Source organism: Anomaloglossus baeobatrachus, chromosome 3, assembly GCF_048569485.1.
Source record: "Anomaloglossus baeobatrachus isolate aAnoBae1 chromosome 3, aAnoBae1.hap1, whole genome shotgun sequence".
Taxonomy (NCBI): Eukaryota; Metazoa; Chordata; class Amphibia; order Anura; family Aromobatidae; genus Anomaloglossus; species Anomaloglossus baeobatrachus.
In genome coordinates this window covers 556,339,121-556,362,224 of record NC_134355.1, presented here as the reverse complement: position 1 = coordinate 556,362,224, position 23,104 = coordinate 556,339,121, and the positions used below count along the sequence as shown (strand labels likewise).

General features: G+C 47.1%; 1 protein-coding gene across 2 annotated transcripts in view; it reads right to left on the bottom strand.

Moving 5' to 3' along the window:
* The window catches only part of ACSL3 (acyl-CoA synthetase long chain family member 3), a 157,825-nt gene that overhangs the window by 55,150 nt on the left and 79,571 nt on the right, over window positions 1-23,104 (bottom strand). For both annotated transcript variants that reach the window (XM_075340824.1, XM_075340822.1), the window contains exons 4-5: window positions 6,479-6,588; window positions 1,038-1,167 (exon numbers count right to left, since the gene is read on the bottom strand). In XM_075340824.1, the coding sequence (XP_075196939.1) occupies window positions 1,038-1,167; window positions 6,479-6,588 (240 nt within the window). The remainder of the gene's footprint in view (window positions 1-1,037; window positions 1,168-6,478; window positions 6,589-23,104) is intronic.

Genomic DNA, 23,104 nt, shown 5'->3' with positions numbered 1-23,104 from the left:
ATAATACATACAAACAAACAAACAATGAAAAAAAAAACCCCTTTCTAAACCTACTCAAATGCAGAGAACTCCAATCAGTCAACCACAGGAGCCCCAGAAGGGGAGATATGGGGAGCGGTCGGGCTGGGTCCCCACTATACAGTCATTTTTGTTAACGCATTTCTGATTTATTACAGTACTTGTCTAAACTGTGTACTAATATAGAGAATCATTTACACAAATTTTTGCTCCTGATGTAGAAACCAGTTATAAAGACACACGAAGACCAACAAAAGTACAAAACAGGATAAAACCTCATCTGCAGTAAAATAAAAGGATGAGAGCGAGGATCACAATGTCCGCGCGGCATCCGAGGAGCGACCATGTGCTGGAAGTGTGTCAGGCACCAGTTGGTGCTGGGAACGAAAGCCATGAAGGACTCACTGATGTTTGTGTAATCTGTACCAGATGTTTGGGTCCTGAGACTGCAGCATCTGTTCACATGGAAAGAGAATCCCCCATCACCATAATATAGCGGGGGATGGGTGGGATGTACCCAGTTAATCATACATTGGAGTATCCTTTATTTCCCGCTGTGTGTGAGGAAGCCGAGCACTGGGATGTCCTGATGTTTAAATCTTATGACATGAGTGACATGGAATAGACAGAAGGTTGCCCGATACCGGCACATGCACATAGATTATAGAAAAACATGAAGACCGGAATCTCCACATAGACTATGACATCAGGACAAAGGAGAATATCACTGGCTCCACACTAAGGCCTTGGTCACATGGGAAATGATGCATCAGGAGAACATAGAAGATTTCTGCCTAAAGGACACACGTAGGTCCAATATGCAGATATTGTTACACAGTGACAGCAGATCTGATCTCTGCAACATAAAAGTGATGAACTGCTGCATTTCCGATATATAATGAGCATGGCGCGGATCAGAAAATCCGGAGCACGCCTGTCGCTCCAAGGCAGAAATGTCTACAGCATGCGGATAAGATTGTAAAGAACGCTTCAGCAATCTGCACATATAAACCACTCACCCTGCCGGGCCCCCAGGGCCTGCACCGACGCCATACTGTGGACGGTGATGTTGTTGGGGTAGTCGCTGGGGCTGCTATTGCCATCCACAATGATGATATGCCTTAACAAGGGGACTTGGGGAAGGATGTTCTAAAAAAAAACAGAATGAGAGACCATTGCATTAGTAATCATAGTCAATACAGCAGTACTTGGATATTAAAGCCTTACAATCTGGTGCCAATGTCCGACACCAAAATGGTTAATTTCTCCAAGTGCTGTGCTCCATGCTCCACCGGTGAAAGATGAGCACAATAAGGAGCCTAGTGGCACCGAAAATTACTGATGAGGAATGATCCTTAAAGCGGAGACGTGCGCTCTCCTGACATACATACCTGGTGTTCAGATAGGAAGACTAGAGTATATTTTTTTACAAGTTTGCGTCATGCATTTCCTCTGTTATTCCTCCTGGAAATGTGTGAAGATATTGACATTGGCTAGCTACTATTCCCCTATTTAAAAGGTTGTATTCCTACACAGCACTGATAAGACAGTGTTAAGCGTTTGCAAGGAAGTATAGCTACTGTCACACATAACGAGATCGCTAGCGAGATCGCAGCTGAGTCACGGTTTCTGTGACGCAGTAGCGATCTCGTTAGCGATCTCGTTATGTGTGACACCTACCAGCGATCAGGCCCCTGCTGTGAGATCTCTAGTCGTTGCAGAATGGTCCAGGCCATTTTCTTCAAAGGCGATGTCCTGCTGGGCAGGACCTATAGCTGTGTTTGACGCTGTGTGACAGGGTCACAATGACTGCCGAGATCGTTATACAGGTCGCTACTGCGACCTGTATCGTTCCTGCATTGTTGGTAAGATCTGACTGTGTGACATCTCACCAGCGACCTCCCAGCGACTTACCAGCGATCCCTATCAGGTTGCATCGTTTTTGGGATCGCTGGTAAGTCGTTCTGTGTGACTGGGCCTTTTCTCAGGAAATCTGTGGTTTCTTAAAGAGTTATTGCATTAAAATAATAAAAACCTGCTGATTACAGTGGGTCCAATCACTGGGACCTCGCAAATCTTGATATGGGGCTCTGTTCTGCTTCCATTTTTTATCAACGGGACTTCCTAGGAGCGATTGGACCCCCCAGCAAAAAAACAATATCCCCTGTCACATGGATAGAGGATAACTTGTTATTTTGGGAACAACCCCTTCAGCCCTGATCAGAGCTTCCCTGGTAATTTGTATAATTGGGCGGGCAAACAGACTTTATCCTGCGGTAACCTTCTTCACAAAGTAATAAAACCTCTGTAAGAATTATACAACTGGTTAAGATTTATAAAATAGATATCCTCCCCCACCTCTAGCTTTATTTATGGGGTTCCCCATGAGTGGAAACATTTTTTGGAACATGAATTAGTTGTTAATTTATTGACTTTTCCAGGAGGAATGAAAGAGGAACAGCACAATTCAGTATACTATTAAGATTCTCCAGAACGGTTATTCCATGAGAAATGAAATGGTCACTTAGGCCATGTTCACACCCGGCATATTTTTCTGAGTGCATCTTTTTCCTGTGGTCTCAGAAAATGCAGCTTGTGGCCCAAAAAAATGCATGACGTTTTGCCACGTTTTTGTTAATGCGTTTTTTAAAGGAGAAACAAAACATGATTGGATAATTGATAAATAGAATAGAATAGGTGGATAGATAATAGAAAGATAATAGATAATACAAAGAACATATAGAATAGACAAAGAAATAACAGAATACTCTATAGAGGCCTAGCTAGTTTGGTCAGATATTTACATTTTTTTTTGTTAAAAAAAAGGATGTGGGGTCCTTCCATTTTTCAGATCCAGCACAGGAACAGAAGACGCTGCAGGCTGCAACCCTCAGCTGTGTGCTGTACCTTGGCTGGTTATGAACTTGAGGGGATCCCACGCAATTTTTTTTTAAATTTATTTAAAATAGAAATAAAAAAAAAATGACTTGGGGTCCCCCCCCATTTTTTTTTCTTTTTCTTAAACCAGCCAAGGTACAGCAGACAACTGGGGACTGATATTATTAGAGTGGGAAGGGCCATTGTTATTTGGCCCTTTCCAGCCTAACAATAGCAGTCCACAGCCGCCCCAGAAGCGGCACATCCATGAGATGCGCCAATTCTGGCGCTGGGCCGGCTTTTCCCGTTGCCCTGGTGCTGTGGCAATTGGGGTAATATGGGGTTAATAACACCCCACACCTGTTAAGCCCTAGATTAGTAATTGGAGGCATCTATGAGACCCTCCATCACTAATCTGTAAGTGAAAGTAAACACAAACACCCAAAAAATCCTTTATTTGAAAAAAAGACAAAAAAAGCACCCTCTTTCACCACTTTATTAACTCCCCCAAAAACCCCTCCAGGTCGACGTAATCTACACGAGGTCCCACGACGCTTCCAGCTCTGCTACATGTGACAATCACAGCGAGCGGCCATAGAACAAGACTGTTCGCTGTGAGCTCCACGCAGCAACTGAAGTGAGCCGCGCGATAAGCGGTGATGTCACTCAAATTACCTGCGTCCACAGCTGGAGTCCTCCACCTGTGACAGCACATCCCCCGCGTGACTGAAGTGAGCCGCTTGATCAGCAGGACGTCACTCAGGTGATTTGCTGTCACAGATTGAGGCATGCTGTGGCCGCGGCTAACCTGAATTACATCACCGCTGAGCGCGGTCCTCACTTCAGTTGCGACCTGAACTTCACAGCGGGCAGTCTTGCTCTATGACGCTCACTGTGAGATTCAGATATGTAGCAGTGCTGGAAGCGTCATGGGACCTCATGTGGATTAAGTCGGGCCTGGAGGGTTGTGTTGGGGTTAATAAAGTGGTGAAAGAGGGGGACTTAATTGTATTTTATTCCAAATAAAGCATTATTTCGGTGTTTGTGTTTATTTCATTTCACTTAGAGTAGTGATGGAGGGTGTCTCAGGTAGCTGCCTGCCATTAATAATCTGGTACTTTGTAGCAGCTATGGGCTGCCATTAACACCTTATTACCCTGATTGTCACCACATCCGAGCAATCGGGATGAGCCGGGAAAAGTCCCGGGACTGTCGCATCTAATGGATGTGGCAATTCTGGGTGGATGCTAACTGATATTTATAGGCTGGGGGGCTCTCAATAACGTCGGTCTCCCCAGCCTGAGAATACCAGCCCTCAGCTGTGATGCTTTATCTTGGCTGGGTATCAATATTGGGGAGGACTGCACGTCGTTTTTTTTTTTTTTAAATTATTTATTGTACTATATGATATAGACCCGCCCACCAGTGGCTGTGATTGGTTGCAGTCAGACAGCTGTCACTCAGAATGGGGGCGCGTCTGACTGCATCCAATTACAGCCACCGGTGGGCGGGGGAAGCAGTGCATATTCAATGAAGGTAATGAGCGGCTCAGTAAGTGAATGACCGGCCACGAGAGCAGTGTGTCAGCCACACCGGTGATTCGGTAAGTATGAAGCGCTTGCTCCTACCCCTTTGTGCCAGATTCTAGTCCACATTGGCTCAATGGGAACCGGCATCTAGCCAGATACCAGGGATCAATCCCCGCCGACCTCGATTCAGCGGGGGATTGATCCGCCAGTCCTCCGAAACACACGGACAAGACGTAAAAAGAATTGACATGCTGCATATTGGCTGCGTCGTCAAAAATGCAGCCAAAAAAAGATGCACTGTGTGGACAGCAAAATAGAAATCTCATAGACTTTGCTGGGAGAAGGAAACGCATGCATTTAAGTACATCTTTGTGACATTAAAAATGCGCCAAAAACACAGTAAAACATGCAGTGTGCAAACATAGCCTAAAGCAGCCATATCAGGAGAGCAGACAGGGTCCCTTTAAGCCAAGTTTACTATAGAGAAGAACACTTCAAGCCTTTTAACCTAAAACTTATCTAGTTGTTCTCCTACAAGGTTCTGTTTGCACTGGTGAGCTGCCAATATATACATACAGGATACAAGCAGGAGGGTGAGAATATCCTGGCCACAGCGAGAAGACAAATGTGTATATATGGGCTGCCAGAACTGGCAAATGTTCAGCTCCACTGGACACGGATACACAAAGAAGCACCTTCAGGTCTGGGCACTCAGGATACTGAGAGTACTTATGTTTACTTTAATTAAAATGCAGTCATACTGAGCAAAATGGATAATTCAACCCGGAGGCATTAAATAACGCCACCAATATTAAACAGGAAATGAGGCACCACAATTAACTATTTAGGGAGTCTGAAAAGGGGCCATACGTTATCTGCCATCATCCTATGTATTTGGCTTCCTAAAGAAGTAGACCCCACCGAAGTGGTCAACAAATCTGTACTACCCACATATGTAATGTAGAGTAGAGTACTGTACTCTTGGAATAAACCAGTCGGGCTCTGTGCCCACTATACCTTCCCTCCTTCATGACATTCAGTAAAGCTAAAAGGGGAATGTTTATGAGGCGAGCAACCATCTGATTGTGATCCCTCAACTTAAGTCTATGACATGGTATGGAAAGTGAAGATGACACAGCTACAGATATGGAAATCTCAGAGCTAAAATCTGAATAATTGCATTACAGTGCCAGCAATGTCACAAAGCTTTGCCATACAGAGATCTCCAAGCTAAAAGGCCCCTCTATACAGTAGATTACAAATGGTCAAATCCACAGATTCCAGTGGGATCAGCTAATGTTTATGGGGCTTTCTGACTATCATCTGACATTAAATTGGAGGACTTAAAAGGGGTGTTCCCATCTCCAAGATCCTAGACCAATAATAATATTAGCAAATACCTCCAATTAGAAATGTAGTACAGTTCTCCTGATATAGCCATGTGTTACCTCATGTGCAGGGCATTGCAGCTTAGGTATCCAAGGTTACGACCACAAGCAACTAACTGTCACTATATGAGTGGATGTAGCCATGGATACCTAAGCTGCAATACCCTGCACATGAGGTAAGAGACATGGCTATATCAGGAAAATTATACTACATTTCTAATTGGAGGTATTTGCTAATATTATTATTACCCCTACCACATATTGGGGTAGGATCTTGGAGATGGGAATAACCCTTTTTGGATCAGGTGGTTGGAACTGAATCACAGAACCTTTTTTTTTTTGGGCAAGGGCTAAAGACGCCGTCATATTATACTGGCAGTTGCTCTCTTTTAGACAACATGGGTATTTGGCTGAGCCAAGCATTCCTGTATATGGGGAGGTAGAAGTGATCTATGTCAGACCATTGATGGTTTGGTGGACAGCTATCTAATGTGTATGGTGTACCTAAGAGCAAGAGTGCCATTCTAGGAAGCCTTGGTAGTGTCCCTGTGAAATGTCAGCAAATCACTTACTCCTTGCTTAAAAGGCTGCATTGTTTTTCCATCTGTGACACCGATGTCAGCATAGCCTATCAAGGGTAACATCTGCATTTAGCAAAATAATTACCTTCAATTTGGTTTGCAGGAGTTCCTTGCTGGTAATTATGTGGGTGACTTCAGTTTCATTAAGTCCATGGGCAATGGCAGAACCACCAAGTGTTGAATATAAAGTCACAACTGGAAAAAAGCAAAGAAAATACAAATTAATACACTGATGTTTTCTAAAGGCTTGCATGTCACAAACCAAGAAATCTTTTAGGCCGTGTTCCCACAGTTCAAACATGAGATAATATAGACATATTTGGTATGGCACAATATGTTTCAGAAAAAAATGTCATAAATGTTTCATATTACACGTAACTTGCGACCAAGAGTTAATTCAATGTAATGATATGAGCAGACCCAGTCACATCCAGGGGATCCTCGATAATGGCCTCCAAAAGGTAAAAACCCCATTAAGGGCTCATGCGCACGTTGCGTAATTGCGTGCATTTCCACTGCGTCTAGCACTGCAGCGTAAATGCATGCGGCCTGCGTCCCCAGCACAATCTATGAAGATTGTGCATGACACGTGCGCACAATGCTTTTATGAATGCAGCGATTTGGGTACTAAAATTTTGACCCAAATCCATACGTTCATAAAATGAGCATGTCAATTATTCCATGAGCTATGGATGCAGCTCCCACTCTGTCTATGGTGAAATCGGCATTTTTTTGTACAAAAAAACTGCATCCATTACGCACTATATCTGCAGCGATTTGAAGCTCACATGTGCTGTCAGATCGCTGCAGAATATTCAGCAGTTACGTGCGCATGAGCCCTTAGAGTGGACTTTAGGGTCAAAACACCATGTTTTTGGGGTTACTATTAGGTCTTACTGAGAGGATAGTTTTTTAGTTTTTCTGGTATAAATCTTGGGGTTTCCAGGATAATTTTCTAGTCCCATGCTGAGGATAGCCAAGAATTAATGGCACTATCCAGCCCTCCCATGTTTTATTTACAGTATTTTAAAAAACCTTAGGCCACGTGCACACGCTGAGTATTTAGTGAGGTTTTTACCTCAGTATTTATAAGCCGAATCCAGAAGTGTGTAGAAGTGATGACGTGTTTCTGTTAGGCTACTTTCACACTGCGTTTTGCCTTACATTTAGTGGTGCCGTCAGGGCATCTGTCCGAACCGCCCCTCCCGCAGCCCGCAAAGGGTGCTTCAGATGCATGCACCGACAGGGCCATTGACTGTAATGGAGCAGACTAAGTTAGCGTGTGCTCTGTTTTGTACCATTTTCAGGCTCATACGTTTTCTGTAGGCGTACACCAAAATGTAGTTGACTACGTTCGGGTGTCCGTCTGCAGGAAACGTATGTGCCCGAAAATAGTACAAAACAGAGAACACGCTAACGTAGTCTGCTCCATTACAGTCAATAGCCCTGTTGGCGTATGGGTCCGAAACACGCTTTGCGGGGTGGGGGAGGGGCGGTTCAGACGGATGCCCCGGCGGGACCAATAAACGTAAGGCAAAACGCAGTGTGAAAAGGGGACTTATACTTTTCCTCTAATTGCTCCACTCCTGGTTTTGGCTACAAAAACTGAGGTAAAAAAACTCACCAAACACCCAATGTGTAAACGTGGCCTTAGGCCGGAGTCACACTTGCTAGTAACTCGCGCGAGTCTTGCATCGCATCACCCGGCACAGCCGCACACTCTCTGGAGGGGAGCATCTCAGCTGCATAGAGATACATGCAACCGACCCACTCCTGTCAGGAGAATGTGTGGCTGTGCCGGGTGATGCGATGCGATGCGAGACTCGCGCGAGTTACTAGCGTGACTCTGGCCTTACAAATACTAAAAGGTAAAAATCTCATGAAATACTCAATGTGTTGCAACTGAAAGAGGTAATACTTACCTCACAGATTCCCCCGCCGTCCATGCTCCACTGCTTTCCAGGTCCCCTGTCAATCTTTGACGTTTTTATAAGTTTACATACCATGATTTTCAACGGGTTAAGTGTTGACTGAATGTGGAGGTTCATTCAACTTTTTATGATAAGTGTCATTGTTATGAGCTGGCATATATCGGAGAAGGAAAAAAATGAATAAAAATGGAAATTCCAAAAGATCTATGGTTGAGTAGAAAGGCTCCTAATTTTTATTTCCAATCTGGTCAAATCCATTAGAAAGTGTTCTATTTTAACCTTTTCTTGTAAAACCTTGGGAATGGGGCGTCAGGCCATGGGCTGAGCACTGTACTGGAACATATTTAAGCTAATGCAGACCAGCTGCTTGAATTTCCAAGCATGGAGGAAAAGCTGAAGGCCCTCTATGCGCCCTTTCACCAATTGAATGCAGAACTGTTTTGAGTCTGTTCTTTCTCCCCCACAGAGAGGAAGACACAAGGGGACAGCAGCTGCACTTCTGCCTGGGAGCTACAGATTGGTGTGGGAGAGAGTGAAATGGCAGAAGTACACACAGTCCTTTCCTATACTGCGGGAAGTGATGTAATAAGCCTCAGCTATAGGTTTTCAGTGGAAAAATTACCCCGTTTGGGGCTAGGACTGCCGTGGTCTGTACAAGTAAGGCCGAGTTCACATCTACATAAAAATGTCTGTTTTTCTATTGTGTCACAGGAGTAAAAGAAAGCTAAACTAAGCTAATGCCCTGTGTGCATGGTGCAGTTTTTGATTCGTTTTTGGTGTAGTTTATTGCCCACAAGTGCAAGACTATCCTTATCCCATCAAAATCTATGAGAAATCAGAAATGTTGATTCTTTTTTCCTTGCAGTTTTTGGTGCATAAAAAAAGAAAGCATCATGTCAATTGTTGGTCTATTGTTTCCTGCGATTTTTTTTTTAGCCCTTACTGCCATTTAATTCACTAAAAAAAACTGCACGTAAAACTTGTACGTTTTTGGTGCGTTTTCGGCCACAAGGTGCATTTTTTGGTGAAGAAAATTTCTGCAGCGTGTGCATATACCCTAAAGCGGTTAACGATTGCATCACGATGAGCATTGATGGCGGACGGTGAATGTGGTTCTTCGGGTTTTGCATTCAGCAACTATTTTCTTCAATGAATCTTGCATAATTGCTGGAGTCTCCAGTGCATATTGTGAGGTAGCGACCACCAATGTGGTAAATGGTCGCTATGTGTCGCAATGGAGAAGGTCCCTGCGATATTAAAGTGAAGAAGTTGCTATGGGACTTGTAGTTCCACAAAGGCTTGGTTCTGCATATAAGGGTCAGGTTCCCTTTAACAATGCCAGTATGCTGTGCAGGTCTGAAAACACAAACCTCCACCTGTGGGTGTGTCCAGGCTGATTTAGGAGACTGTCAGTGTGTGTGGAGCAGCCCTGCATGATGAGCAGCCTCAGGCAGGTAAAGAGGCTGCTATTCTCAGAGAGGTTGGAGCCTCTGGAAGGAAACTGCCCAAGGAAGCGTGGGTTGCCTTCAACCTTCTGGAACTGAGTGTGTGGAGGCTGAGGGAGCTCCACTCTGACACTTGTAGTGTCCAAACCTGAGCGGGCGGTCCGCTACAAAGACTGACCAGAAATCCGTGTCTCGTGGGGAGACAGCCATACCTTCACTATGGACATTAAATGGACTTGAAGCCCACGGTATGTGAAGGTGTTTTGTTTACCTTTTCCTTTAAGCCAGGAGAGGCTTCATTGTGTTTTGGAAGAGCAGTTTATCTTGGTAACTAATAAACTGCTGCATTTTTGAGAGAGACTGTGTTGCCTGTGTATGCCTAAGCTACCCTGCATCGCTGCAAGCGAGTAAAACCCCCAGGTTGCGGTAAGCAACGTTTACAATATGTGAAGAGAACCTACAAAAGCCTTAAGGGTGCTTTACGCGCTGCGACATCGGTAGCGATTGCTAGCGATGTCGTGCACAAAAGCACCCGCCCCCGTCGTACCTGCGATATGTGGTGATCGCTGCCGTAGCGAACAATATCGCTACGGCAGCGTCACACGCACATACCTGCTTAGCGACGTCGCTGGAGACACCGAACAATCTCTCCTTTAAGGGGGCGGTTCGGTTCGGCCTCACAGCGGCGCCACTAAGCGGCCGCCCAATAACAGGAGAGGCAGAGATGAGCGGCCGGAACATGCCGCCCACCTCCTTCCTTCCTCATTGTCGGTGGACGCAGGTAAGGAGAGGTTAGTCGTTCCTGCGGTGTCACACACAGCGATGTGTGGTGCTGCAGGAACAAGGAATAACCAGCGGCATGCACCACCAACGATATTATGAAAAGGAGCGGCGGGTCAACGATTTTTGACGTTTTTGCGATCGTTGATAGTCGCTCCTAGGTGTCACACGCTGCGATGACGCCAACGACGCCGGATGTGCGTCACTAACTACGTGACCCCGATGATATATCGTTAGCGATGTCGCAGCGTGTAAAGTACCCTTTAGGATGATCGCATGTATCTTTATGGCTCCCAGTTCACAGTGTACAGTTAGCGGAGGCAGACTCAAGCACTGTGTGATAGCACTGGAAACATCTTCACAGAACTTGAGACTTTCTTTTACTTAGGACAAATATTAGGTGCCCCATGCACAATGGATAGCTCATGGCCAAACGATAGTACCACATGTTCAGTACCACATGTTCAGATCCCCCCACATCAAAAATCGGGGAAGAATTGGGGGCCCCTATATAAACACTGTATTTTTCGGACTCTAAGACACACTTTTTTCCCCCCAAATGTTGGGGGAAAGTGAGGGGTGAATCTTATAGTCTGAATGTAGGGCATGGCTGCGGGAAATGAGGGTGCTGCGGTGGAGCAGGTCATCGGCAGCATGCACAAGCTGTAGCAGCGCCTACCGTGACCCCGTGGGCCTGCTCATTTCATATGCATGCATCCTCCCGCCCATCATCTCTCAGCGCTAAAGCCGGCGCTGACAGGTGGGTGGGGAATGCGCGCATAATTAGCAGCTGGCCCAAGTGATCACCCCTGGCAACTACAGCCTGGAGTGATCATGTGTGGCTATATTCACTTCCACCTACGTATTATTATCAGCACGGGGGGCAGTGAATAAGTACGGTATGCTTGCTCACCAGTCCCTGCAGCAATGCGATGTCCACCTGTCTGCCTGCCCGCTGATGTGTGTGGAGAGTGGTGCGCACAGCAATGACGTCATCCCTGTGCGCACCGCTCTCCACACACATCAGCGGGCAGGCAGACAGGAGAACATTGCAGTGCTGCAGAGAATGGTGACTGGCTTCACACAGGTCAGCGGCACTGCTGCTAGCACAAACAGGAGGATGAGCGATGCTGCTGGAGCGAGGAAAGGAGAGTATAAACGTTTATATTTTGTGTGTCACAGGATGCAGGCCATATACCAGGATGGGGGTATATAGCTGGATGGGGGTATATATCAGGATGAGGGACATATATACAAGGATGGGGATCATATACAAGGCAGGATGATCATTACCAGGATGGGGTACCTTAGTAGAGAATTTGGGGACATTACCCCCATAACCGTGTCAGCAACAGATAGATAGATTTTTTGCTTAAAATTTTATTTTCCTATTTTCCTTCTCTGAAAGCAGGGAGCGTCTTATGGTCCGGTGCATCTTATAGTTCGAAAAATACGGTCCATTAGACTGTTGGCCCAACCCATCAATATTTGAGAGTTCGACTGCCGTTAGTCTCATGTGTTTGAGGCCAAGGCCATTCAATTGTAGCAAAAAACTGTCACAAGTCAATAAAAAAACCTAGGGCACATTACTTCCCTGCTAAGCCATATGCGCATTTGTGCAAAAAGTGTGTGAATTGTGGTGCACAAGGTTTTTTGGGCGTGGCTGCTATGTCTGAGAAGCTTTGTGTCAACACTTTAGGTAAAGTCTGGCAACAGAAAAACCCAACAAACAACACAGAACCACCGCCTTAGTAAGTGGGCCAGTGAATTTCAACAGGGCTTAGACAACCTCCTCATGGAACAGTTCTTAGCTGCCTGGGATACAGGAACGAAGGCCACAATGGTTTTATGTCTTTACCCGCTGTTCAATACCTACAAGCGTCACTTGTTAATAGTGTGAGCACTTGTATTAATTAATAGCTGCCATGTTTATGTGGTTCTTTGGAGCAAGCTAGCATGGGGCCAAACCACATGGAAAAGTAGTATTGATGGGTCATGAATTCACATTTGAAGCTTGATGCATTAGCAGACTTAAAGTGTTATTCCCATCTCCAAGATCCTATCCTAATATGTAGAAGATTTAATAATAATAATATTAGCAAATACCTCCAATTAGAAATGTAGTATAGTTCTCTGACTCACTACATCGCTTACCGTACCTTGTTTTCAGGGCATTGCAGGACCTTAGGTATCCATGGTTATGACCATTAACAACTTACTGAGTATATGCGTGGTCCGGAACAGGAGATCGAGGAAAGCTGAACACGCCCAACAATGTGAGTCACCAGGCATCCATAGAGTGCTGCGATGGAAAAGTCCGCCAGGTGGACTGGAATACAGGAAAAAGAGGATCGGCACTTCCAAAAAATGTTAAAAAATTCTTGTTTATTTCCACATCAGTAATAAACAAGACATTTTTTAACAGATTTTTGGATGTGCCAATCCTCTTTTTCCTATATGCGTGATCGTATCAATAAATAAATAAGGTCCTGCAATGCCCTGAACATGAGGTAAGCAACATTGTTAATCAGGAGAACTATACTATCTTTTCTAATTGGAGGTATTTGCTATTATTATTATTACTACTACACCTACTACATATTAGGATAGGATCATGAAGATGTGACTAACCCTTTACGGGCAGTGGCTTTGCTGCCTTTGTTTTTCCTTTATGTATAAAATAGTGAGCCACCTGAAGAACGGTCAGATCACTTCTTTTAACAGTTTCCCAGCTTTGGAAACCTGAAGAAGTTAAAAGAAGCTGAAATACTGAGCAAGTCTTTTACACTGCAATGTTTATGTCCATTCTTTAGCATTTCAGATGCAAGTTTTTCAGTTAACGGAGCGGAGACACCTAAAACAAAATGTTGTATGGCCATACCCTAAACCAGCAATCAAATCAGAGCAAGAAGTGATCAGCCATGGGAAAACGGATTATGGATGACCCCGTGGCCTCCTCCTTTCAATGATTTATGAGTTCTGATTAATTAAAACCTTTCAACGTTGGGAGATGTGCCATCACTTCATCAGAAGATGTGAAGAACATAAATGAATTAAAAAAATATGAGTTGATGACGTTTCCAGAGGTTTTTTTAGAAACTTGATATAAAACTGAAGTGCCTATGACGAGGACGACTTGTACACTAATCTGAAAAGTTACATACACGACGTGGAGGACGTGGAGAAAAGTATTTTAGTACAGTGAAGAAGAGCGCGCCCTGAGCAGATCTTATAGACTACAGTAAGGGCTCGTGTACATGACAGATTTTCGGTCTGAGTACTATGCGTCAAAAAGGGATCGCAATCAGACTGATATTAATCATAAGGCAGTGCACATGTCCAATTTTTTCCTCGGACTGAGTGATCAAAAAAAAAAAAAAAGAAACCGCAGTATGTACAATTTGCCTCTGAGAATCGGATTGCACATGGCCAGACAAGTCTATAGGGGGCTTTACACGCTGCGACACTGCTACCGATATATCGTCGGGGTCACAGTGTTTGTGACGCACATCCGGCGTCGTTAGCGACATCGCAGCGTGTGACATGTACGAGCGACCTTCTACGATTGCAAAAGTGGTAAAAATCGTTGGTGTTTGAGAGGTCGTCCAAAAACCAAATATCGATGTCTGGTGAGTAGCGATGTTGTTCGTCGTTCCTGCAGCTCCACACATCGCTATGTGTGACACCGCAGGAGCGACGAACATCTCCTTACCTGCCTCCACCGGCAATGCGGAAGGAAGGAGGTGGGCTGGATGTTACGTCCCACTCATCTCCTCCCCTCCGCTTCTATTGGCCGGCCGCTTAGTGACGCCGCAGTGACGTTGCTATGACGCCGAACGCACCTCCCCCTTGAGGGAGGGATTGTTCGGCGATCACAGCGATGTCGCTGACAAGGTATGTGCATGTGACGTAGCGATAATGTTTGCTACGGCAGCGATCACCCCATATCGCACATACGACGGGGGCAGGTGCCATGGCTCGCAACATCGCTAGCAATAGATAGCAATGTCACAGCGTGTAAAGCACCCTACCCTAAGGCCTTGTGCGCACTAGGTGTTTTTGCCGCGTTTTTAGCGGCGTTTTTTACCGCCTTTTTGGGCTGAAAACGCAGTGACATTGCTTCCCCAGCAATGTCTATGGGTTTTCATAAGTGCTGTCCGCACACAGCGTTTTTTTGTAGCTGCGTTTTTGTGGTGACCACAAAAATGCAGCATGTCAATTATTTCTGCGTTTTTCACTGCGTTTTTCACCCATTGAGTTCAATGAATGTTCAACAACGCAATGAAAAACGCATATAGCCGCGTTTCTATGACTAAAAACGCAGCTATAAACGCAAGGGGTGGGCACTACAGTGACGTGTACAGGAAGAGGATTCCTTCTGTTGGTAAACACAGAAGCATGAATCCTCCCGGTACAGTCACCGCTGCGTCCACCTCCCGTCCTGTGCATGTCAGCTCCGTGCGGCGCCATGTCTGGGCGGGAGGTGGAGGCAGCGGCGAAAACAAAAGTGAACACTAGAAAAAAAAAAATGTCATATATACTCACCTGTTTGCAGGGTCCCGGTGCCATGCCCGCTCCCAGCTCCTGTCCCGGTACCGCCGCTCTGGCTGTGTGCAGTCTCCCCAGGGCAGGACCTTGCTTGCAGGACCTGGCGGTGGATCACCTGATGCAGTCACCTGACGCATCAGCTGATCGTAGTCTCGCCGGCTTTTTCGCGCCCGGCCGGCTATCAGCTGATCCTGCCGTCAGGAGACTTCATCAGCTGATTACCGGCAGCTCCTGCAGCGATCGGACGGGATCAGACTCCTGTCCAATCGATCGCTCCAGGAGCTGCCGGTAATCAGCACAGCACATAAGTGAGTATTTGTGAGTATTATTTTTTTTTTTTCTACTGATGCATCAGCTGATTGTATAACCGGCTTTTATACAATCAGCTGATGTGTGATGTGATTCAGGCACTTGATCCTGACACATCATCTGATCGCTTTGCCTTCCAGCAAACCGATCAGATGATATTGGATCCGGATTGGACGGCGCGGGACCCTGACCCAGGATTACTGCGGAGGGGGGTTCTTTATTTCAATAAAGATGGAGTCACTAATTGTGTTGTGTTTTATTTCTAATAAAAATATTTTTCTGTGTGTTGTTGTTTTGTTTTTTTTTATCATTACTAGAAATTCATGGTGGCCATGTCTAATATTGGCGTGACACCATGAATTTCGGGCTTAGGGCCAGCTGATAATATACAGCTAGCCCTAACTCCATTATTACCTAGCTAGCCACCCGGCATCAGGGCACCTGGAAGAGTTGGATACAGCGCCAGGAGATGGCGCTTCTATGAAAGCGCCATTTTCTGGGGTGGCTGCGGACTGCAATTCGCAGTGGGGGTGCCCAGAAATCTTGGGCACCCTGCACTGTGGATTCCAATCCCCAGCTGCCTAGTTGTACCCGGCTGGACTCAAAAATTAGGCGAAGCCCACGTCATTTTTTTTTTTTAATTATTTCATGAAATTCATGAAATAATTAAAAAAAAGGGCTTCTCTATATTTTTGGTTCCCAGCCGGGTACAAATAGGTAGCTGGGGGTTGGGGGCAGCCCGTACCTGCCTGCTGTACCCGGCTATCATACAAAAATATGGCGAAGCCTGTGTCATTTTTTTTTTCTTTTTGGGCAAAAAACTGCATATAGTCCTGGATGGAGGATGCTGAGCCTTGTAGTTCTGCAGCTGCTGTCTGCTCTCCTGCATACACTAGTTCTGCAGCTGTCTGCTCTCCTGCATACAATGAACATTTTGAAGAAGGAAATGACATCAGACTTTTTTTTTTTTTCATCAACAATCTTTAATGGCATTGTGCACTGATTAAAAACGCAGTGAACAAAAACGCAGCAAAAAAAACGCACCAAATCGCGGCAAAAACGCATGCGTTTTTGCCGCGTTTTTTAGCCGCGGGTGCGTTTTTTGGGACAAAAACGCACATAAAAACGCAGCGTGAAAAAAAAGCCTAGTGCGCACATACCCTTATGGGTCCGTGAAAGAAATCGTACTAGACTCGGATGACACGCTGTCTGATTTTCACTGGACTGACAGAATGGAGACAAGCAGATCCCACTCTGATCGGAGTCTGATTAGTATAAATCACACTGCTTCTATTGGATGGAGAAGATCCGATCATGTGAACCCGGTCTAATAGCGTGCATATTACATTGTATGGATCCTACATGTTTAAAGCTACAAACATATCAGCATTATCCAAATCCATCAATCACTCCTACAGCCGTGCACACTTCACTTCTATTTATTTCCATGTCCATTACAAGAAGTCTAATAAGTTGAGGGCCAAAGGCAAACGCACACGTATGGAGCTTCCCCTGCCTCTTCCTTCTGAACTAGTGAGACCAGCGAGTGGCCGGGACGGTTCCCACAAGATGTCTTCACTCATTGCAGTGACCCGTCTTACATAAACACTGAGCGGCAGGGAAAGCCTGCATCTATGGCTCAGCGTCCTGCACCCTTCACACTCCGGACTCTTCCCATAAACTGATGACTGACTGCTTTTGTAAAACTGATTACCAGACCAGACCTTACAATATTTCTAGATTAATGCTGGTACTTTTAGTTCTCCAGCAGTAAAGACTCCATGCAATGCTCACTGACATACAGATATATTCCCAGATATGTTGTGTTGCTTGTTTATCGATGGGCACTAATGTCATCCTGTAGCCTGCTAGAAACCAATACAGACCATCCTGAAAAAAAAACAAAAACAGAAAGAAAACCTTTTAAAAGGGACTCTGTCAGCAGGTTTCTGCAACGTAATCTGAAGACAGCATACTGCAAAAAAGGCCCCTTTACACACTGCAACATCGCTAGCGATATCGCTGTAACGTCACCGGTTTTGTGACGTAATTGCGACCTCCCCAGCGACATTGCAGTGTGTGACACGCATCAGCGACCTGGCCCCCGCTGTGAGGTCGCTGATCCCTACAAGTCGTTCAGGACCATTCTTTGGTCCTTTGTTTCCCGCTGCGCAGCATGCATCGGTGTGTTTGACGCCGTTACAACGACATAGTTAACAACCCAGCCCATGGGCGTGCTAGCGTTCCCTTTCCAGCGAGGTCGTTTTGCAGGTCCGTATCGCTGCTGCGTCATTGGCCAGATCTACCTGTTTGACAGCTCACCAGCGACTGTTAGAGCCTTTCCAGCGATCCAGGCCAGGTCGGGATCGCTGGTGGGATCGCTAGAAAGTCTCAGTGTGTAAAGGGGCCTTTAAAAACAGAGACTTCAGCCATGCATCTGTTATCTCACAGTCATTTTGTTTACTTGCAATGTAAGTTTAAGCTTCTTATCTTTATCATTAGTGGGTCTCAGCAGAAGTTGTCAGATTCTGCCCCCTTCGCTGATTAGCAGCTTCTGTCTATGGAAATGTACACTGAAAGCCTGGTGTGGGCGGGCCCATTCTCCCAGCACCGCTACATACAAAATCTAAAATCTTTCACTGTGTCAGAATGGCTGCACACAGAAATCTAAGTGATACATCATTGAATTCAGGGCCTCTATCTACATCATGCTGCTCTCAGAGGAGGTAGTAAAAAACCTGCTGACAGATTCCCTTTAATTCTAAAGGAACAAATTCAGATAAGATTTTTTTTTTATAAATTACTATTTTTTTTAATACTTAAAGAAGTGTATACTTTAATACTGTCAGAAATGTATACACCCTCAAACTATTTATATATCTGTGTAGCCCTTTAAAGAAAATATGTAAGCAGATTTTTGCAATGTAATCTGAACCACCATCATGTAGGAGCAGAGACCCTGATTACAATGATGTGTCACTTACTGGCCTGTATTTTGCGGTGTCAATACAATCCTTGAAAGAATATACATAAGGTCAATGACATGGCCTGCAAATAGTCCGTATCTCAATCCAATTGAAAATCTTTGGTGGAAGTTGAAGAAAATGGTCCATGACAAGGCTCTAACCTGCAAAGCTGATCTGGCAACAGCAATCAGAGAATGTTGGAGCCAGATTGATGAAGAGTCCATGCCTCAGACACTGCAAGCTGTTATAAAAGCCAGAGGAGGTGCAACAAAAAAAGAGAATTTTGTTTACTTACCGTAAATTCTTTTTCTTATAGTTCCGTCTTGGGAGACCCAGACCTTGGGTGTTTAGCTTCTGCCTCCGGAGGACACACAAAGTACTACACCTAAAAGTGTAGCTCCTCCCTCTGAGCCTATACACCCCCTGGTGAGCCAGTCACAGCCAGTTTAGTGCAAAAGCTGAAGGAGAATAGCCACCCACAAGTAGAACAGAGCAAGAGCCGGAACAACCGGAGACTCTGTCCACGACAACAGCCGGTGAAAACACGCGGAACAAGGAAATTGCCAACAGGCAACAGGGAGGGTGCTGGGTCTCCCAAGACGGAACTATAAGAAAAATAATTTACGGTAAGTAAACAAAATTGTCTTTTTCTTTATCGTTCCTTTGGGAGACCCAGACCTTGGGACGTTCCAAAGCAGTCCCTGGGTGGGAAATAAACAGAAAAACTAAGAAGTAGGCAAAACCTAACTTCACAAATGGGCGACCGCCGCCTGAAGGATGCGTCTGCCCAAGCTCGCATCTGCCGAAGCATGAGCATGCACTTGGTAGTGCTTCGAGAAGGTATGCAGGCTAGCCCAAGTGGCAGCCTGACAGACTTGTTGAGCCGTAGCCTGGTGCCTAAAAGCCCAAGAGGCACCGACAGCTCTGGTCGAGTGTGCTTTGATCCCCGGCGGGGGAGGCGCCTGCGTACTCTGGTAGGCGTCCGAAATGGTCGACCTAATCCAACGGGCTAAGGTCGGCTTAGAAGCAGGGAGGCCCTTGCGCCGACCTGTGGTTAGCAAAAAAAGAGAGGTGCACCGCCTAAGCGCAGCGGTGCGAGACACATAGATCCGGAGAGCACGCACCAGATCTAGAGTATGTAGAGCTTTTTCAAAGCGATGAACAGGGGCCGGACAGAAGGAAGGTAAGGTAATGTCCTGGTTAAGGTGGAAGGGAGAGACCACCTTAGGAAGAAAGTCCGGAGTCGGACGGAGAACCACCTTGTCTTGATGAAAGACTAAAAAAGGTGACTCCGAGGAGAGCGCAGCCAAATCAGAGACTCTGCTGAGAGAAGTTATGGCAACCAGAAAGGCCACTTTCTGTGAAAGACGGTACAAAGAAACCTCCCTAAGAGGCTCAAAAGGGGGTTTCTGCAAGACCGTGAGAACCAAGTTAAGGTCCCAGGGGTCCAAGGGCCGCCGGTAAGGCGGAATGATGTGAGACGCGCCCTGCATGAAGGTGCGGACCTGAGCCAGCCGAGCGAGACGCCGCTGGAACAGAATTGACAGAGCCGAAACTTGTCCCTTGAGAGAGTTGAGGGACAGTCCTAGCTGCAGACCGGACTGTAGAAAAGACAGAAGGGTCGGCAAGGAGAAAGGCCAAGGAGGATGGCCGGTAGAGCGACACCAGGACAGGAAAATTTTCCAAGTCCTGTGATAGATCTTAGCGGAGGAAGACTTACGGGCCCGAGTCATAGTGGAGATGACTTCAGGGGGAATACCAGAACAGAAGCCGTCAAAATCCAGGAATCAAGAGCCACGCCGTCAATTTGAGGGCCGCAGAATTCGGGCGGAAAAACGGACCTTGCGAGAGTAGGTCTGGACGGTCCGGGAGATGCCACGGCATCTCTACGGACAGTTGGAGCAGGTCCGGATACCAAGCTCGCCTGGGCCAGTCCGGTGCAATGAGGATGACTCGACGACCCTCCATTCTGATCTTGCGCAGGACTCTGGGCAAGAGAGCTAGAGGGGGAAACACGTAGGACAGACGAAACTGGGACCAGTCCTGAACCAGAGCGTCCGCGGCGAAGGCCTGAGGATCGTGGGAGCGAGCCACATAAACAGGAACTTTGTTGTTGTGACGGGATGCCATTAGGTCCACGTCCGGAGTGCCCCATTTGCGGCAGATCGCCTTAAATACTGCCGGGTGCAGGGACCACTCGCCACCGTCCACGCTTTGACGGCTGAGATAATCTGCCTCCCAGTTGTCCACGCCTGGGATGTGGACTGCGGATATGGTGGACCTGGAGTCCTCCGCCCATTGAAGAATGCGTTGTACCTCCATCATTGCCAGGCGGCTGCGTGTCCCGCCTTGATGGTTGATGTAGGCAACCGCTGTAGCGTTGTCTGACTGGACTCGAATGTGCCTGCCCGCCAGCAGGTGGTGAAATGCTAGGAGAGCTAGAAGCACGGCTCTGGTTTCCAGCACGTTGATTGAAAAGGCTGACTCGGACGGAGTCCAAGTGCCCTGTGCTCTGTGGTGGAGACATACCGCTCCCCAGCCGGATAGACTGGCATCCGTGGTGAGAATCACCCAGGACGGGTCCAGGAAGGAGCGCCCTTGGGACAGGGAGAGGGGCCGAAGCCACCACTGAAGAGAGCTCTTGGTTCGTGGCGACAGAGCCACTGACTTGTGTAAGGAGGAAGACCGCTTGTCCCAACAGCGGAGAATGTCCAGCTGCAGGGGGCGCAGATGGAACTGGGCAAAGGGAACAGCCTCCATGGACGCCACCATTTGACCCAGCACCTGCATCAGACGCCTGAGGGTATAACGGCGGGGCCTCAGGAGAGAGCGCACCGCCAACTGGAGTGACAGCTGTTTGTCTAAGGGCAACTTCACAAGTGCCGGCAGAGTCTCGAACTGCATCCCTAGGTACGTGAGACTCTGCGTCGGAGTCAGAGTGGATTTGGGAAGATTGACAAGCCACCCGAATTGGGCTAGAGTGGCGAGAGTGAGCGAGACACTCCGCTGACAGTCTGCGCTGGATGGAGCCTTGACTAGAAGGTCATCCAGGTAAGGGAGCACTGCCAACCCCTGGAGGTGCAGAACCGCAATCACTGCTGCCATGACCGAGGGGCCGTGGCTAACCCGAAGGGGAGAGCCACGAATTGGAAATGATCTTCTCCTATTGCAAAGCGTAGCCAACGCTGGTGTGAAACTGCAATTGGCACATGTAGATAGGCATCTCTGATGTCGATGGACGCCAGGAAATCCCCTTGGGTCATTGAGGCAATGACTGATCGCAGAGACTCCATGCGAAAGTGCCGCACCGAACATGTTTGTTGAGAAGCTTGAGATCCAGGATGGGCCGTAAGGTACCGTCCTTTTTGGGAACTAGGAAGAGGTTTGAGTAAAAACCTCTGAACCGTTCCCGGGCGGGAACTGGTACAATTACTCCGTTGGCCTGCAAGGCTGCCACGGCCTGTGAGAAGGCGGCGGCCTTGCAGCAGGGGGGAGTTGAGAGAAAAAATCTGTTTGGCGGGCTGGAATAGAATTCTATCCTGTAGCCGTGAGAGATGATATCGGAGACTTGTTGAAACCAAGCGTCGCCAAAGTGGGAGAGCCTGCCACCGACTAAGGACGTTGCTGGAGCGGGCAGAGAGTCACGAGGAGGCTGCCTTAGTGGCAGGACCTCCTGCGGTCTTCTGTGGACGCGCTCTTGAGCGCCAGTTGGATTTCTGGTCCTTAGCTGAGTTAGCGGACGAGGCGGAGGGCTTAGAGGACGACCAGTTGGAGGAACGAAAGGAGCGAAACCTCGACTGATTCCTACCCTGGGCAGGTTTCCTGGTCTTGGTTTGTGGCATGGAAGTACTCTTCCCGCCAGTAGCCTCTTTAATAATTTCATCCAGCTGTTCACCGAACAGCCGGGAACCAGCAAAAGGGAGCCCAGCAAGGTACTTCTTTGAAGAAGCATCTGCCTTCCACTCTCGAAGCCACAAGATCCTGCGGATAACGAGGGAATTAGCCGAAGCCACCGCAGTGCGGTGAGAAGCCTCTAGCATGGCAGACATGGCATAAGAAGAAAAAGCTGAAGCTTGAGAAGTTAAGGCAACCATCTCGGGCATAGATTCCCTGGTGAGGTAATGCATCTCCTCTAGAGAAGCAGAGATGGCTTTGAGGGCCCACACTGCTGCAAAAGTTGGGGAAAACGCGGCCTCCGCCGCTTCATACACTGATTTGGCCAGAAGGTCAATCTGACGGTCAGTGGCATCCCTAAGGGAAGTGCCATTAGCCACCGACACAACGGTCCGGGCTGAGAGCCTAGACACCGGAGGGTCTACCTTTGGGGAGTGAGCCCACTCCTTGACCACCTCAGGTGGAAAGGGAAAATGGTCATCAGAACCACGCTTTGGGAAGCGTTTGTCAGGACAGGCCCTGGGTTTGGTCACAGCGGTCTGAAAACTGGAGTGGTTAAAGAACACACTCTTTACTCTCTTAGTCGAGGTAAACTGGTGCTTTTCCGCCAGAGAGGGTTGCTCCTCTGATACTGGCGGAGTGAGATCCAATACAGAATTAATGGAAGCAATCAAGTCACTAAGTTCTGAGTCACCCTCGGAAAGATCAATTGGGTACATGGAGTTAGCCTCCGAGCCCCCTGTAAAGGCATCCTCCTCATCCTGCGAGTCCTCAGCCCTTGAATCAGAGCTGCGGGATGAGGAGGGAGAGGAAACCCTGCGGCGCCTCTTAGGAGGAC